Raw genomic sequence first — 18,182 nt, 5'->3', positions numbered from 1 at the left:
ATTCTCACAATGTCTTTTGTCAAAAAAGAGTTCATTAACCATATTTCCACACAATGACACACGCTTTCTGCATTTGTTTGCCAACCATGCCCTCCCCCGAGAGGTATGTTCATAAACCAAAGCAAAAAACCAAACCCAGTACCATTGAGTCAATTCCAACCCATAACAACCCCAAGGGACAGGATAGAACTGCCCCATAGAGTTTCCAAGGAGCACCTGGCTGATTTGAACTGCCGACCCTTTGGTTAGCAGCCGTAGCACTAAACCACTACACCACCAGGGTTTCATAAACAGCCTATGCTAATTTTTTATAGCAACCTGTAAAAAAAATTGGCATAGTGGCACTTACAAAAATACCTAGCAGGAGGAGGGCTTGGTTGGCAAACAAATGTAGAAGGTGCTCATTATTTGTGTAAAATACGGTAAGCCAATATCCTGGTATCCAGAGACAGCAAAATGATACAAGCTGCACTCTTGCTTAGTAAGTCTCATTTCTATCTGGAATTCATCCTGTGCCACTTTCTGAGTACCAGTGATGTAGTGTCTAGGTTAACACTTCCTATGGCTATATTTCACTCCATACAATAGATACCTTCCCGAAATTCACTGTTTACAAAAACATGCATTTGATTTCATATTTTATCTTCATTGCTGATTGATCTACATTAGTTGTAGCTTTAAAAATTTTAGCCGTCTTGTACACCAATGTTTATTAAAGTATTAATCACAATACCCAAAAGGTAGAAACAGCCGAAGTTCCTATCAACAGATGATTGAATAAACAAACTGTGGTATATACATCCAGCAGAATATTATGCCGCTATAAAGAGAAGTGAAGTTCTAATACATACTATGACATGGATAAAGCCTAACGCAAACACTCTGGTGTGTGAAGTAAGTTAGACACAAAAGGGCAGATATTATATGATTACACTTACGTGAAATATCTAGAATGGGAAAATACACAGACCAACAAAGTTTATTAGTGTTTACCAGGTATCGGGGGAAAGAGGAAATGGGGAGTTGTTGTTTAAGGGGTATTGAGCTTCTATTTGGGGTGATTAAAAAAACTTTTTTTTTTTGGAAATGGGTAATGGTGTGTTTAATTACAACATGATGAATGTAATTCATGTCACTGAATTATACATCTTAAAATGGTTAAAATGGAAAAAAAAAATTTGCTATGTATATTTTACCACAGAGCCCTGATGGCGTAAGGGTTAAGAGCTCAGCTGCTAACCAAAAGGTTGGCAGTTCAAATCTATCAGCTGCTCCTCGGAAATCCCACTGGGCAGTTCTACTCTGTCCTATAAGGTCACTATGAGTCGGAACCAACTTGACAGCAATGTGTATTTTACCACAATAAAAGTTATTTAAACTTCGGTAGTCAGTGTCTACATATACCATGTGCCCATCAGCATACCAGATTCTGGTAGGTAGGTCTGTTTTCTAAGGGAGTGATTGTTTTGACTTTGCAATGTCAATAATCACACTTACAATGGTTTATTTTGTTTTGGTTTTTTCCAGTTTAGTTCTTACATCAGGTTTTATTAAAGCAAGATTTACTTTTACATGTATAGGATCCTATCTAAGACCATTCCTCTGAGTTTGTACCATTTTATGTAATTTATATCAAAAACATAGATTTGTCTTTCAAGAAGCTTAAAATTGTACACCTTACTGATACTTCCCATGGAGTTGTTCTTAGAGTAGTTCTCAATATCCAAAAAATGAAAAACAATCTCTGTGTTTGAATTTAAATTCTTCATGCTACCATAAATGAGAACTATGTAACCCAGCATGTTTCTCTGTCTTTACCATCCATTAGAAACCAAGAAGCCAAATTCATCTTGTGTTCAAATCTACCTATTTCTTCTACTTTATTGAGATGAATTTTTACATTGAATACTGAAAAGTGCTGACCATTGTATTGCTTTTGCATCTTGAAGTCACCTTGCGGTCATGAGTTTCCAAGTAAGTCATCTAAAGCACCTCACTGGTATGATCTTCAATAAATTAAAGAGTTCTCAAACTCGAAACTTGTGCCCTTCCTGCTAACTATGGAAAACGCAACAGCTAAGACACTGGGGAGTGAGACTGTGATGACGAAGGGGCACCATAACGTAATCTTCTCATTGTTGGTCAGTTAAGAAATGACATCCAAAGAAAATTTGACCTTTTCTTCACTCAGTCCCAAGCTCAGAATTTTCCTCTTCTTTATATACTATAGTTTCTAGAATCCACACTAAAATGATAAGTGGAAATGTCTTTAGGAGTGCAACTATCTACATGTGAGGAACTGCTTAATTTATAATTGTCTTTGTAAGCCTTACTTTAAGTGAGCTAACAATGCCATTGAGATCTTCTTTAATCAATTTCAAAACACCATTTGGTATAGCGGAGGAGTCTTCTATATTTCAAATAAGGGAATGTAGAGACAAAGAAGATAAGTATGCATGTCACATTAAAAAAATAGCTCAGAATCTAGAGACTTAGTCTATGGTGGAAATAGCTGGTTGTCCACCAAGATGTGTTCCCATTTTTTCTATAATAATTGGATTGTGCCTGGCCACTGGGCTGGCTAGCTAGGAAATATTTTTCCACCCTTGCAACTAGGTGTAGCCTTGTGACTAAGTTCTCACTAGTAGAGGTGAGTAAAAATAATGATTTCTTCATCTAGCAAGGAACTTTAAGACAGAGGTATGTCTCATCCTTCAAAATATCCAAGGCAAGGAAATTGAGTCTGCCACCTGCCTCCTCACTGCCCTTTCCAAGTCCTGAGGGAAAAGGCTCGGCCCAGGGCTCCCTTCACCTCCTTGTTCCGAAGACTGTAGATGAGAGGGTTGAGCATTGGCGTGACAATGGAGTAAAAGACGGAAACCACCTTGTTGAAGTTGAAGGAGGAGGCCACCTTGGTGCGGACGTACATAAAGAAGAGAGTGCCATAGAAGAGGCTCACCACAGTCAGATGAGCCACACAAGTGGAGAAGGCCTTCCGGCGCTCAGCAGCTGAGCGCATGTGCATCAGCATCCAGACAATGTTGCCGTAGGACACGGCAATGACCGTGGAGGAAGCCAGGAGCACAGCTAGAGAGACCAGGAAGTCCGCAGTCTCCTTCAGGGTGACATCTGAGCAGGACAGGGCTAGCAGGGGAGAAGCATCGCAAAAGAAGTGGTCGACGACATTGGGACCACAAAATGTCAGCTGGGACATGAGGTATATGGGCAACACAGGTGTGAGGAAGCCCACCAGCCAACAAGCAGCTGCTAGGTGAATGCAGGTGCCCCAGGACACCAAGGCCCCGTAGCGGAGAGGCATACAAATGGCCACATATCGGTCATAGGCCATGGCAGCCAGTAGGAAACACTCAGTTGCCCCAAGGAAGGTGAATATGAAGAGTTGGGATAGGCAGCCAACATAGGAGATGTTCTTGCCCCCATCCGCCCCGATAAAACCAGCCAGCATCTTGGGCACTGTGGCTGAGGTATACCAGATTTCAAGGCAAGACAAGTGTGTCAGGAAGAAGTACATGGGCCTCCGTAGCCGGTGGTCCAAACACACCACCAAGATAATAGCCAAGTTCTCCACCAAGGTGAACAGGTACATGGCGAGGAAGAGTGTGAAGAAGAGGAGGCGTGCTTCGTGTACCTCAGTAAAGCCCACCATGACAAACTCTGTTACCCAAGTACTGTTTTTAGCATAGGACTGCATATGTGGGAGTAAGAAGTCAGTAGACTCATAGAAAATGAAGGCTCAAAGAGAACGTATGAGGATGTGAACTGAAATACCTTTCACTTCAGAAGAGGAAAGTGAAGTCAAGACACTGTCCCTACCCTCCAGGAACCTGCAGTCTGTGAGGGACTCAGGCAAGCAGACAATATCAGTACAAAATGAAAAGTGCTGGACAGGAATAAGATGGATATTATAGGAGAAAATAGCAGAGGAAAAGACCAGTCTGGAGGTATCAGAGAAATCGTCCTTGAGGAAGGGCTGTCTAAGTTGGAACCTGAAAAATAAGTACCAGTTACTGAGATAAAAGGTAGAGAAGGAGAAGGGAAATAACAAATATAAAATCCCAGGCTCCAAACAGAACATCGTACTCTTGGGGAACATCAAGTAGAAACAGTTTACCACAGAAGTAAGAGCTTGGCTTCCTGATCAAGCATATCTGATAAGAGATATGCTTGATTTGATAAGAGAACCTAACTATTAGAGTTGCTGTAGAATTTAAATTAGATAATTCATTTAAAGCACTTAACATTATGTTTGGGTCAATAATAATAGGGGAAATTTTAAATGTTCATTTCTTCTGAAACATAGTGTGTGGAGAGAGAATGACTGTCGCTAGAGGCTCAAGGAGCAAGGTAGAACAACATCACAAAGGGCTAGTAACTGAGTTAAGACTGGAGTTGAGCTTTAGTCCAAGGGCAAGAGAGCCTTGAAGAGTTTTAAGCAGGACAGCGATGCTCTGATTTTTGCTCTTTAGAAGTGTGCAGTTCTGGGCCAGGTTTGACAGGGAACAAGACAGGAAGCAGAATGACCAGACTGGAATTACCTTGCAAGCAAAGCATGACGCTAGCCTCAACCAAGGACATGTCGCTAGACATGGACACTGAGCAGAGCTATTAAGAGAGAATTGACAGGATTGAGTTTAAACTCAAGGTGGGTTCAAATCCAAGTTCTATCACCAATTTGAAATATGCGACCACAGGTGAATCACCAAACAATCCCATTTTTTAATAGATAAGAAAAAAGAGATCCAAAAAGATTTATTCCTATCTCATTTTAGGATTGAATAAGAGAATGTAATGTCTCCACTACTGTGGCAATTTTAAAATGTTGTTGCTGTTAGCTGGGAACTAAGGAATGGAAATAGGCATGGCATCTCTCGCTTTACATTTAAGGATAAACAAACATGTGAATAGCACAAAAACATTAGGTTATTTCTCCAAACTGAACAAGACTTCCTCTAGAGCCATCTTCCCCCTTCAGTCATTGCCCTATCTTTCTGCATCCTCTTACAGCTTACCATCGCCATTAGGTCAATTCCAACTCATGGCAACCCCATGTGTGTCAGCGTAGAACTGTGCTCCATAGGGTTTTCAACGGCTAATTTTAGAAGTAGATCATCAGACCTTTCTTCCAAGGCACCTCTGGGTAGACTCCAACCTTCAACTTTTTGGTTAGCAGACAAGCAAGTTAACCATTTCCACCACCCAGAGACTCCACTTCACTTACTAATATATATTTATTTACTTTATTCATTCAAAAGAGAGAGAGAATTCCATGAGTGTCTAACTCTTGGCAAAATTTTGAAATCTACAGAATTTTTCGTCTATTAATTTGTTAATTTACTGATGGAATTTACTCAAACCTCCATGCCTGCTACTTCCCCATTCAAGCATTAATCAGGAAGTCACTGAGTATGAGGCATTTTACCAAACAGGAGCATTATAACAGTAAATGATAGAGAAGTTCTCAAGAGCCAATATGGAGACATGTTGAGTTAGTTATTACAAATCTGGGGGAACAGAGCAAGGGGCAGTTAATTTGGCCTAGAAGGAAGACAGGACAGATGAAATCAAGAAACAATTGCCCAATCAGATCATAGCAGGGTGGGGGGAGGAAGGTAATCCTTGACTGACAAAATCAAGTTCAGCAGGGAGTGAGGCATTCCCAAGCAGCCAAGGGAGAGAGGTGTGAAAGTACCTAGTATGTCCAGATGAATTTGTGAGACAAGACTGCATGGTCCACATGGAAGCAGGAGGGCTGAGTGGCTAAAACATGAGTTTGCGAATTATATTTTGTTGTTATTGTTGTTGGTTGCTGTCGAGTTGACTTCTACTCATGGTGACCCCGTGTGTGCACAGTAGAACTGCTCCATAGGGTTTTCAAGGGTGTGACCTTTGGGAAGCAGATTATCAGGCCTGTCTTCCAAGATGCTTCTGGATGGGTTTGAACTGCCAACCTTTCAGCTATTATCAGGGCCGGATTACCCAATAAGCAAGGTACCAAACACCCAAACCCACTGCTGTCAAGTCGATTTTGATTCATAGCGACCTCATAGGGTTTCCAAGGCTGTAAATCTCTATGGAAGCAGAATGCCACATCTTTCTCCTGCAGAGCTTCTGGTAGTTTCAAACTGCCAACCTTTCTGTTAACAGTCGATCACTTTAACCACTCGCCACCAGGGCTCCTTGAGCAAGGTACACAAGGGCCCAACTGTGCCTTCCCACCAATCTGCAGTGCACTATTTCACCTGTCCCCCACCATGTCAAAGATGTGGTGCAACTTGTGTGAAATTGCTCACCACAGATTAGCAAGTAAATACGATTAAGCCAGTGCTTACCTTGGTCAATGAAAGCCAGTACAAACCGTGCTTACCGGTTAATCTGCCCCTGCTAGTAGTAGGGCGCTTAACCCTTTGCACCACCCAAGGACTCCAGGCATTAGACTAAACCCAAAAAACCCAGGTTTTTTTTGGGGGGGGGGTTAGTACCTGGTATCAAATCCCAGTTTCACCACCCCCTAACTGAAATGAAATGAAAAAAAAAAAAAAAAACCTAGATGGAGGGTAATGCCTAACCCAATGAATTTCTGATGGAATTTCTCAAGTCATCAGACAAGTTTAATGAGGAAAGCTTTCTGGACAAGAGTTTCAAGACAAAATCCTACCCCTCCTCTGCTGATAAACAGAGGAGTCTTCCTCCACAAAGAGGAGGGGAAGGAAAAGGAAACATTTATCAGTCCCTTCCCACTGGCCAGATTCTGCTGAGCTTATATTATCTCATTTAATCCTTGCCTATTTCTATGACCTATCCTTGATGTGAGTATTATTTGTCCTGGTTTTCATGCAATTGAGGAAACTGAGGCTGGAGACAGTAAGTAACCGGTATAAGATCAAAGAACTAATCAGAAGCAGAGACAGGATTCAAACCCCAGTGTATGTGATGCCAAAGCCTGTGTCTTCCCTCACACCATGCCACCTTCTTTTGCCATTTCATTGCACTCAACGGCACACCCACAACCCTGACTCCCTGCCCTGACTATGAGGTTAATTTCTCTGCCACTCAGAGCCCCACTGGAGGAAATCACAGCAGGCCCCAGCAAATTGCAGGGGCTCAGTGAGACTCCCAGGCCTATTAGCAGGATCTGCTTGCACTCTGAAATTTTGAGAATCTCATCAACTAAGTGCAATGAAGGGAACAGCAGCCAAGGGCAGAAGAGACGGTCACACAGGACAATCACTAAGTAAAAAGAGAACCCTCACAGGAACTTGGCCCAATTAGGTGGTCTGAAAAGGTGGTGCTCCCTGGGCCAAGGAAATAGATTTTTCTTAACAAATATGGAAGAATAGTTTGGAGCCAATGAGGAGAAATTAAAACTTGATTGATTCCTAGAGCTATTCGTTTCAGCAGCTAGTGACAAGCCTCATGGGCGAGACCGGATCTCTGTCTGGTTAGTTCTCTCTACCTGGCCTCCAGGAGACTTGTTCCCAAAGGTGAGAGGAATTGCAAAACGAACTAAGACACAGACAATGATTTCAGAAAATAACCGCCACACCGAGTTTAGCAGACAATGGCTGGTGGGTGTAGATGGAGGAGCTGTGAGATGTCCAGGAGCTGGAGCCTGGAGTCCTGCTCTCTGATTGCTCTTGGCCTCCATTCACGGTGTGCCTGCTTCCCTGCTCCCACTGCCCTGTGACAAAGAGAGTGCGTCTCACCTTCTGGCATCTCACTCATCGGCATGCAGACACCCCCATGTAGCATCAGGGGAGCTGAGTTTAACTCTGTCAATTTTACTGTGCTTCAGTTTTCTCATCCTCAAATGGGGAGAGTAATAACGTACACTTGCAGGGCTGGTCTCAAGAGTGAAGGAGACAGTGTAAGTGAAAAGTCCAGGTTCTTTGGTCTTACTGTTCCTTCTGCAATATGTGTGGCTTCACTTCCTCCCGCTCTTGCTTCAATTTTCTGGCCAAGGCCATCTTAGTAGAAAGACCCTTTCTAATCACCTATCTGAAAAGGCAGCACCCAACACTCTCTGATCCTCTTCTTGGCTTGACTTTTTTGTTGCAGCTTCATTGCCATCTGACATGTTAGATATTCATTTGTGTATCTTTCTCTTCACACACACAAACACACACACACAGGCACAAGCACATGAAAGTAAGCTTCTTGAAGGCAGTGAGTGCCTTTGTCCTTTTGTTTATATCTGTGTTGCCAGTGCCAAAAAGAGTCATCGGCATGTAGTATGCAGGCAATAAATATGTTGATGTAATAAAAGAATGGATAATGCTCCTAACATGGTGCTGACCCAGAGTACTCAGTTTTCCTTCCATTTCTAATTCCTAATCTCTAAATAAGAAGAATATCTGCTCGTCTACTCTCTCCAGATGCGGTATGGATCAATAGCATAGTGGATACCAGGTTCTCTGCAATTTTTAAAGGTACATCCTGAGAAGTTCTTATTATCTTGCCTCTACTGCTTAGCGTCAATGTGCTTCCAGCAAAATCTCAATAAAGAGAAAGCCTAGGGGATGGCAATCTAAGCGGAGCCCTGGGAATGGTCTTGAGGCTGCACTGAAGTAACAAGCAAATTGCTTTTGCTTAAAGCTTAGGCTTATTTGAGATGATGGAGATGAAGGGGAATCAAAACTCTCAAACATCCCTTGGCACCCTATTTTCTGTGAGCTTAAGCAAACCAGTTGAATTCTGTGTGCCTCAGTTTCCTCACCTGAAAAGTGGGTTGATATTTAACACCACAATGGAGCTGTAAAAGAGCTATTAAAAAAAAAAATGAGATAGCAAATTGGAAACATTCTGAAGAGAGGATTGGGTTATATCGAAGTCAGAATCATTACTCTAGATTTGTCATCTGTTTGGTTGATAACACTCTTTCCATACACCATCTTCTACATGCTCTTTGGCTATGTGGTTTAAGTTTCCAACATTCGCATAAGCCAGAAGTTAAGCAGCCTATATCCCGGTGCCCAGGGATCTCTAGAGGAGCCACTCACCTGCCCTCTGCTACTTCCCCTTTTCTCTTCTCTGGGGGGAACACAAAGATCCCACAGGTTCAGGACCTTGGAGCTAGTGGCAAGTAAAGATTACCAGATCCCATTGTGGAACAACAAAAAAACCAAACCTGTTGCCATCAATTCTGACTCATATAGACCCTATAGGACAGAGTAGAACTGCCCAATAAAGTTTCCAAGGCGCACCTGTTGGATTTGAACTGCCAACCTTTTGGTCAGCAGCCATTGCACTTAACTACTATACCACCAGGGCTTCCAGCTATGGAACAAAGACCCCCAAATTCATGAATAATTGCCCATTTGAACCAAAGGGAGAGGGCAGAGATCCACCATGATCTGAACTGGAAAGGAAAGAAAGAGGAGTTGTCACTGGCTATAAAATGACTCACATGCCATATACGTGCCTCTAACACCCTAGGGATGCCCCATGGGATCGGGCCTCCGTGGAGATTTGAAGGGCCCAGAAAATAAGGAAAGAAGATAATAAATCATAGAAAACTTTGTCCTAGAGGGTGTGAAAAAGCTACAAGGGAATCCCAAATTTGCACACTTGGAACAAACACTTCAGAGTAGAGGATGAGGGGCCAACCAAGGAAATCTTCATGCCAGCTAGACTCTTTGCCAAGGTCCTGGACTCTAAACCACTCTGGGATAGGAAGAATGAAATCTCAAGTGTTCTAGATTGACCAAGGACACGGTCAAGGACACAAAGAGGCCTTCTTCTACTAGAGTGGATCAGCTATCCCCCACAGCCTACCAACTCTTTATCCTCAGGCCTGGCAAATAATGATAATAACAGCAAATATTACTGAGTAGCCACTCTGGGCTGGGATCTGTGCAATACAGAAATGAACCCTTAAGGAGTTCATAGTTTCAGAGAAGTGGTCACTAAGAGTCACTTTTATCCTGAATTGAACTATAACTAATTGCCTTTCTTCCAAAGAACTTCCTCCAGAGCATTTGATGATTACCTAAAAACCAAAAACCCATTGCCATTGAGTTGATTTCCACCCATATGGTTTCTAAGGAGCAGCTGGTGGATTTGAACTGCTGACATTTTGGTGCACCACCATAGCAAAGAAAGAAAATACGGTATCATTTCACCATGGAACAAAAGGAACATCAGGGCTGATGAGTACACACTGCGTTTGATCATGGGAGGCAGCTAAGCCAAAGCTTACAAGGCCCAAGGCCCCTGTAGCTGACTTCTCCTTTTCTAAACACATAGGATAATATCCCTTAATTTTATGTGGTTTGAGCCCAGCCTTAATGTTTCAGGTGTATGTATCTTCTCAAAGGTCCTTGATAACAGGGCCAGGTCTTATATTTTTACTATACCCTCACAAAACCTAGCATAGTATCTTGTTAGTTTCCAACAAGTCACCTCAGACTCATGGCTACCTTATGTATAACAGAACAAAATATTACCTAGTCCCATGCCATCTTCATGATTGTTGGTATGTTTGAGTCCATTGTTCTACACTACCATTGTGTAGTGCCTTCCAACCTCAGAGGCTCATCTTCCAGCACTAACCAGACAATACTGTGATCCAAAAGTTTTCATGGGCTAATTTTCAGAAGTAAATCACTGGGCCTCTCTTCATAGTCTCTTAGTCTGATAGCTCTGCTGAAAGCTGCCCACCATGGGTGGATGCAAAGTTTTATAGATATAAATATACAGGTAGTCCTGACTTACAATGTATTTGAGTTACGAAGAACCACACTTACGACTATCCTTTTTTTTTTATGATTTGTGTATGTTTTTACGTATTTATGTAGGTATTAAAATATATCTGTAAGTTTATATGTAACTTTTCTAACCTCTAAAGACAAATAAAGATAGGATTTATAAAGATACTGATAATAAAAGGCAATAAAAAAAAAAGGTATTCAGCTTACATCAGAACCAACTTATGACACAGTCATTAGAACAGAACCCCATCGTAAGTCAAGGACTACCTGTAGATATAGGCATAGGTATAGCTATATCATACTTGCTAATTTTATTACTTGAAGCTGCTATATCCTTTCTAATTTTTGTTTGCTTATTTATGAGTTGTGCTATTCTCCTACTATGGTTGTAGTTTTGTGAATTTCTCCTTATAATTCACAGTGTTTGCTTTATTTATTATGATGTTACAATACATGATAATTATATTAGGAGCATGCAATTTCGTGATTATTATATGTTATTGGAAACCCTGGTAGTGTAGTGGTTAAGGGCTAAGGCTACTAACCAAAAGTTCAGCAGTTTGAATCCACCAGGCGCTCCTTGGAAACTATGGGGCAGTTCTACTCTGTCCTGTTGGGTCACTATGAGTCGGAATCAACTCGACAGCAATGGGTTCTTTTTTTTTTCTTTTTTTAATATGTTATTGGTATGTGGCTACTTTTATTATTTTTTTCTTTCTTTCTTTATCACTATTAATGTTTTATGCCTAGAGATCTATTTTAGCTTATGTTAATTTTGTTATACCAATTTTTTGTTAGTATTTGCATTATACATTTTTTCCCATATTTTTACTTGTAGATCGTGTGTGTTTATTTTGTGTCTTATAAGAAGCATAGAATTTCATTTTATTTTCTATCCATCTGATTGCTTCTTTTAACAGACAAATTTAATCCATTTACTTTTCTTGTGATTATTAGTCTATTTAGACTTAATTGTATTATCTTATTTTGTGTTTTCTGTTTACCTTCCTTTGCTTTTTTTTCTTCTTTTCCACCTTGGTTTGGTTTGATGAAGTTTACCGCATTCCTTTTATTATCTTCTGATTTGGAAGCTATAATTTTTGTTTCTATTATTTAGTGGCTATTTTTTTTTTTTACCCTGAAATACCCTGAAATTTCTAAACAGCATACTTAATTATAAATTTTTCTGCCAGAGTCTATAGTTCTTCAGAATTTTTATCTCCCTTGCAACTGCAATTAACAGTCTTGGTACCCTTTAAGTACCTGTCTTAGTCATCTAGTGCTGCTATAACAGAAATACCACAAGTGGATGGTTTTAACAAAGAGAAGTTTATTTTCTCACAGTAAAGTAGGCTAAAAGTCCAAATTCAGGGCGTCAGCTTCAGGGGAAGGCTTTATCTCTCTGTCAGCTCTGGAGGAAGGTCCTTGTCCTCAATTTTCCCGTGGTCAAGGAGCTTCTCAGGTGCACAGACCCCAGGTCCAAAGGACATGTTCTGCTCTGGGTGCTTCATTCTTGGTAGTATGAGGTCCCCATTCTCTGCTTGCTTCCCTTTCCTTTTATCTCTTGAGAGATAAAAGTCGATGCAGGCCACACCTCAGGGAAACTCTCTTTACATTGAATCAGGAATGTGATCTTAATAAGGGTGTTTCAATCCCATCCTACTCCTCTTTAATACAAAATTACAATCACAAAATGGAGGACAACCACAGAATACTGGAAATCATGGCCTAACCAAGTTGATGCTCATATTTTTGGTGGGCATAATTCAATCCTTGACAGTACCCATTGAATAGCTCACCTATCTTGTTATTCTTCTTCAAAATAAAAAAAGTTATAATTTTTAGAGTCTAATCATTATTTAAAATTTTCGACACATCTTATCAATTTCTGTGCTCACTAAAACAACTCACCTAGTTTGAGGTGGGAAGAAGACTTGTTTAGAGAATACTTGTTTCTTTTATTCCACATCTTCATTCTGTCTTCACTTTTCTATTTCAAAAATAATTTTTAATAGTTCTTTAGTGAAGACCTGTGTATAGTAAAATATTTTAGTTTTTGTACATTTAAAGATATTATATTTAACCCTTCCTCTTGTGTAATAGTTTAGGGGATTGTAAATTTCCAGATTGATAGGGTTTTTTTTTTTTCTTCAGTTCTTTAAAGTTAATATTCCATTATCTTCCAACATCTATTATTGCTGATAAGAAGTTTGCTGTCACAGAGGAAAAAGGAGAGTCAGGAATAGGAGGAGGATATGAAATGTGTGGGTAATTGCCCCCATGAACAACTGCCTCTTTTGCCATGAGACCAGAAGAACTGGATGGTGCCTGGCTATCGTTACTGAACACTTTGATCAAAGATTCTATAGCAGAATCCTGATCAAAAAGGAGGAAATGCAGAACAGATTTTCAACTTCTCATGGATTCTAGACTTTCTAGCTCCAAGGGGACTGAATGAACCCCTGAAGTTATTTCCCTGAGATAAACTTTAAAAAGTAAACCAAAAATATTCCCTGAAATCTTCTTAAAAACAAATACCAGTTTAGCTTAACTAGTAAAAATGTCTACCTGGAATATTATGCTCTATTAACTATCTACATAGGATCAAAGTGACAACAGCAATTTGAAAGATTAGTTAGGAACTTTAGGGGGCAGAGAGTTTTTATTAAAGGGGGAGGAACAACTCAGAAAAGGAGGGCGAAAATGGTTGTACAACTGAAAGAATGCAATCAAAGTCGCTGAATTGTACACGTAGAAACAGTGGAACTGGTGTATGTTTTGCTGTGTATATTCTTAACAACAACAAAATTAAATTAAAAAAAAAAGTTTGCTGCCAGTTTGTCATTAGTCTGTATGTAATATTCTTTTTTTTCATGGAAAGTTTTGAGTTTCTTTATCCTTAATGTTCTGAAATTTCCTTCTATTGTATCTTGATATAGACTAGTGGTTCTCAACAGGGAGCGGTTTTGCCCCTCAAGGGACATTTGACAGTGACTGTTGTTTAGCTGGGGGTGAGGGGTGCACTAATGGCATCTAGTAGGTATAATGCACAGGATAGCCTCCCACAATAGAGAACTATCCAGCCCCAAATGTCAACGGTGACAAGGTTGAGAAATCCTGGTGTCAATTTATTAATTTTTCTATTTGGAATGCACTTTCTATCTAAGAAATTTCAGCTTCCTTTAATCCTGAAAAAGTCTCAGCATTTAGTTTTGCATATTTAGCATGTCTCTGCCATTCTCTCCTTCCTCTGTTTCTTGAATTCCTACCAAAAGAATATTGAAACCTCTCAATCTATCCTCCACGTCTCTTAATTCCTCTTGCATAGTTTTATTACTCTGTGTTCTGTTTTGCATTCTGAGTGAATTCTTATGTTCTATCTTCCAGGTCTCTAATTCTTTTCCTGTATCCGATCTAGCATACACTCCATTCATTACATTTTTTTAACATTTTTTTTGTAAGTTATACATTCGTATGATTCAAAGCTTACACAAAACTAAACATGAAAAGTTGCCCTCCTTCTTTTGCCCCCTTCCTGTTGTTCAGTTCCCCTTCTCAGAGTCAACCAATATTTTCCATTATTTTTTATCCTTTCAGATAATTCGTATATGTGGAAAAGCATACACACACACACCCCATAATGAGAGTATTTTTACACTTGTTATATAATGCATATAATACATACTTTTTGTTTACATTCCTTTGTTCGAAATATCATGGACATTGTTTCATATCAGTCCATAATGAGCTTCATCTTTTATTATGTGGCTGCATAGCCTTTCATCGTATGGATGAACATGATTAATTCGCAAGTCCCTTGTGAAGGTGGTTTCCAGTATTTTGCTATTAAAAATAATCTTACATACACCATTTTGAATGTGTGAAGTTTTGTCTGTAGGTTATATTCTTAGAGGTAAAATTATTACTTTAGACATGTGCATTTGAGTTAACTTTTTGGGGAAATGTTTTATTTTCATTTAATTCAACTTTTGAATAGGTAACGCATGAACATAGTACAAAATTCAAAAGGAACAAAAGGGTAAATACCAGATTATTATGTATCCTTCCAGAGCATACATGTAGGCATGCATGTATAGGAAGATTTCATTTATTCAGGCCAATTAATGTAAAAGTAATTTCTGATCATTCCATCAAACTAATTTCATCTGAAGTGAATCCATGTTCTGATTGTGGATGTGTTGGCTGTGTTTCTTAGTATTTGCTTTTATTCATAAATTTTCCATTTAGTTTATATTCTCATTTGGAGTATGAGTGTGATAGTTAATTTTATGTGTCAGCTTGGCTAGACTATCGTAGGCAGTGATTTGGCGAAACACTAGTCTAGTTAGTTGCTGTTCCACAATGCAATCTAATGTAATGTGGTCACTTTCCACAATGTAATCTAATATAATGTAATCAATCAGTCAGTTAAAAAGGGAGTTTCCATAGGGCATGTTCTACCTCCAGACTATAGATATTTTGTCAGAACTCTCCCTTTCTCTTCACTCTACACTCTTCCTGTCAGCCGATTTATGGATCTTGGGATGCAAGCAGGAGTCTCCAACCTGTCACCTTGCCAATCCCCACACAACTGCATGAGCCAACTCCTTGAAGTAAATCTCTCTCTCCCTCTCTCTTTCTGTATAAGTATATACATATACATACATATCACTATTTCTGCTACATATATATATCATATCATATGTATATACATGCCATACATATACACACATGTCATGTATGTGTATATATATATATACACATAAGGAAACCCTGGTGGTGTAGTGGTTAAGTGCTACGGCTGCTAACCAAAGGGTCAGCAGTTCGAATACACCAGGTGCTCCCTGGAAACTCTATGGGGCAGTTCTACTCTGTCCTATAGGGTTCCTATGAGTTGGAATCGACTCGACGGCACTGAGTTTTGGTTTTCATATACAGATAGATAGATAGGTAGGTAGGTAGGTAGGTAGATGGATGGATAGGTAGATTAGATAGGTAGGTAGGTAGGTAGGTAGATGGATGGATAGGTAGATTAGACAGATGATAGATAGATAGATAGATAGATAGATTAGATAGATAGATAGATAGATAGATAGATAGATAGATAGATAGATAGATAGATAGATAGATAGATAGATAGATAGATAGATAGATAGATAGATAGATAGATAGATAGATAGATAGATAGATAGATAGATAGATAGATAGATAGATAGATAGATAGATAGATAGATAGATAGATAGATAGATAGATAGATAGATAGATAGATGATAGATAGATAGATAGATAGATAGATAGATAGATAGATAGATAGATAGATAGATAGATGATAGATAGATAGACAGACAGATAGACAGACAGATAGATAGATGATAGATAGATAGATAGATGATAGATAGATAGATAGATAGATAGATAGATAGATAGATAGATAGATAGATAGATAGATGATAGATGATAGATAGATAGATAGATTGATAGATTGATAGATAGATAGATAGATAGATAGATAGATAGATAGATAGATAGATAGATAGATAGATAGATAGATAGATAGATAGATAGATGATAGATAGATAGATAGATAGATAGATGATAGATAGATAGATAGATAGATAGATAGATAGATAGATAGATAGATAGATAGGTGATAGATAGATAGATAGATAGATAGATAGATAGATAGATAGATAGATAGATAGATGATAGATAGATAGATAGATAGACAGACAGACAGATAGACAGACAGATAGATAGATGATAGATAGATAGATGATAGATAGATAGATAGATAGATAGATAGATAGATAGATAGATAGATAGATAGATAGATAGATAGATAGATGATAGATAGATAGATGATAGATGATAGATAGATAGATAGATTGATAGATTGATAGATGATAGATAGATAGATAGATAGATAGATAGATAGATAGATAGATAGATAGATAGATAGATAGATAGATAGATGATAGATAGATAGATGATAGATAGATAGATAGATAGATAGATAGATAGATAGATAGATAGATAGATAGATAGATAGATAGATAGATAGATAGATAGATAGATAGATAGATAGATAGATAGATAGATAGATAGATAGATAGATAGATAGATAGATAGATAGATAGATAGATAGATAGATAGATAGATAGATAGATAGATAGATAGATAGATAGATAGATAGATAGATAGATAGATAGATAGATAGATAGATAGATAGATAGATAGATAGATAGATAGATAGATAGATAGATAGATAGATAGATAGATAGATAGATAGATAGATAGATAGATAGATAGATAGATAGATAGATAGATAGATAGATAGATAGATAGATAGATAGATAGATGATACACACACATATGTCATGGGTTGAATTGTGTCCCCCAAAAATACGTGTCAACTTGGTTAGGCCATGATTCCCAGTATGGTGTGAGTGTTCACCATTTTGTTATTTGATGAGATTTTCCTGTGTGTTGTAGATCCTATCACTATGATGTTAACAAGATGGATTAGCAGCAGTTATATTGATGAGATGTACAAGATTAGATAGTGTCTTAAGCCAACCTCTTTTGAAATATAAAAGACAGAAGCGAGCAGAAAGACAGGGACCTCATACAACCAAGAAAGCACTGGCAGGAGCTGAGCATGTCCTTTGGACCTGCATTTCCTGTAATAAGATGCTCCCAGACCAAGGGAAGACTGATGACAAGGACCTTCCTCCAGAGCCAACAGACAGACAATGCCTTCCCCTGGAGCCAGAACCCTGAATTCAGACTTCTAGCCTACTGGACAGTGAGAGAATAAACTTCTCTCTGTTAAAGCCATCCACTTGTTGTATTTCCATTACAGCAGCACTAGATGACTAAGACAACATAACATGTATGTATACACATTTTATATATATATATATACATGTATACATATCACTGGTTCTGTTTCTCTAGAGAACTCTAATGAGATGCTTTTGTTTTTCAGGCCTATCTCTCTATGTATATCTTCCATTTACCCTCATATTCTATCATCTTGTCCAGCAAACTTGGGGGCCCCCAATCCACATCCAAGTTCAATAGCAACCATTCAGAGAGATTGTCCTGCAAAGTCAATGGGGCTGTTGCAGATCCAGACCAAGTCAAGGGGAAGATCAACCCAGCTCCTGGTCGCAAGGCTGTATCTCATCCCTTTCCTCCAGCCTGGAGCTGGGTATGAGCCATTGCCCATCAACATTTGGCAGCAGGACTATTTCAAGCCTGTTTCCATGAGGGTGGTAAATGAGAAAGGAATACCACCCAAGCCCTGGGCTTAGTCAGGAAGTCTGCTTCTCCTTTCCCATCTCACAAGCCATGCTTTTGACTCACTCACCTCCTCTGCATCCAAAACCCAGCAAGCCCACCCACCCCTTCAGCTCTCATCACTGTGTGTTTCTGTGCCACCTTGGATCCTC

The 18,182-nt window shown here is 39.2% G+C and overlaps 1 protein-coding gene across 1 annotated transcript; it reads right to left on the bottom strand.

Moving 5' to 3' along the window:
- Positions 1–2,758: 2,758 nt before the first annotated feature.
- Positions 2,759–3,712, bottom strand: LOC126080829 (olfactory receptor 6Q1). Its single transcript, XM_049892014.1, has one exon. The coding sequence runs from the start codon at positions 3,710–3,712 to the stop codon at positions 2,759–2,761; it is 954 nt and encodes a 317-aa protein (XP_049747971.1).
- Positions 3,713–18,182: the final 14,470 nt, after the last annotated feature.

Source organism: Elephas maximus, chromosome 7 (assembly GCF_024166365.1).
Source record: "Elephas maximus indicus isolate mEleMax1 chromosome 7, mEleMax1 primary haplotype, whole genome shotgun sequence".
NCBI lineage: Eukaryota > Metazoa > Chordata > Mammalia > Proboscidea > Elephantidae > Elephas > Elephas maximus.
This window is presented reverse-complemented; position numbering and strand designations above follow the sequence as displayed.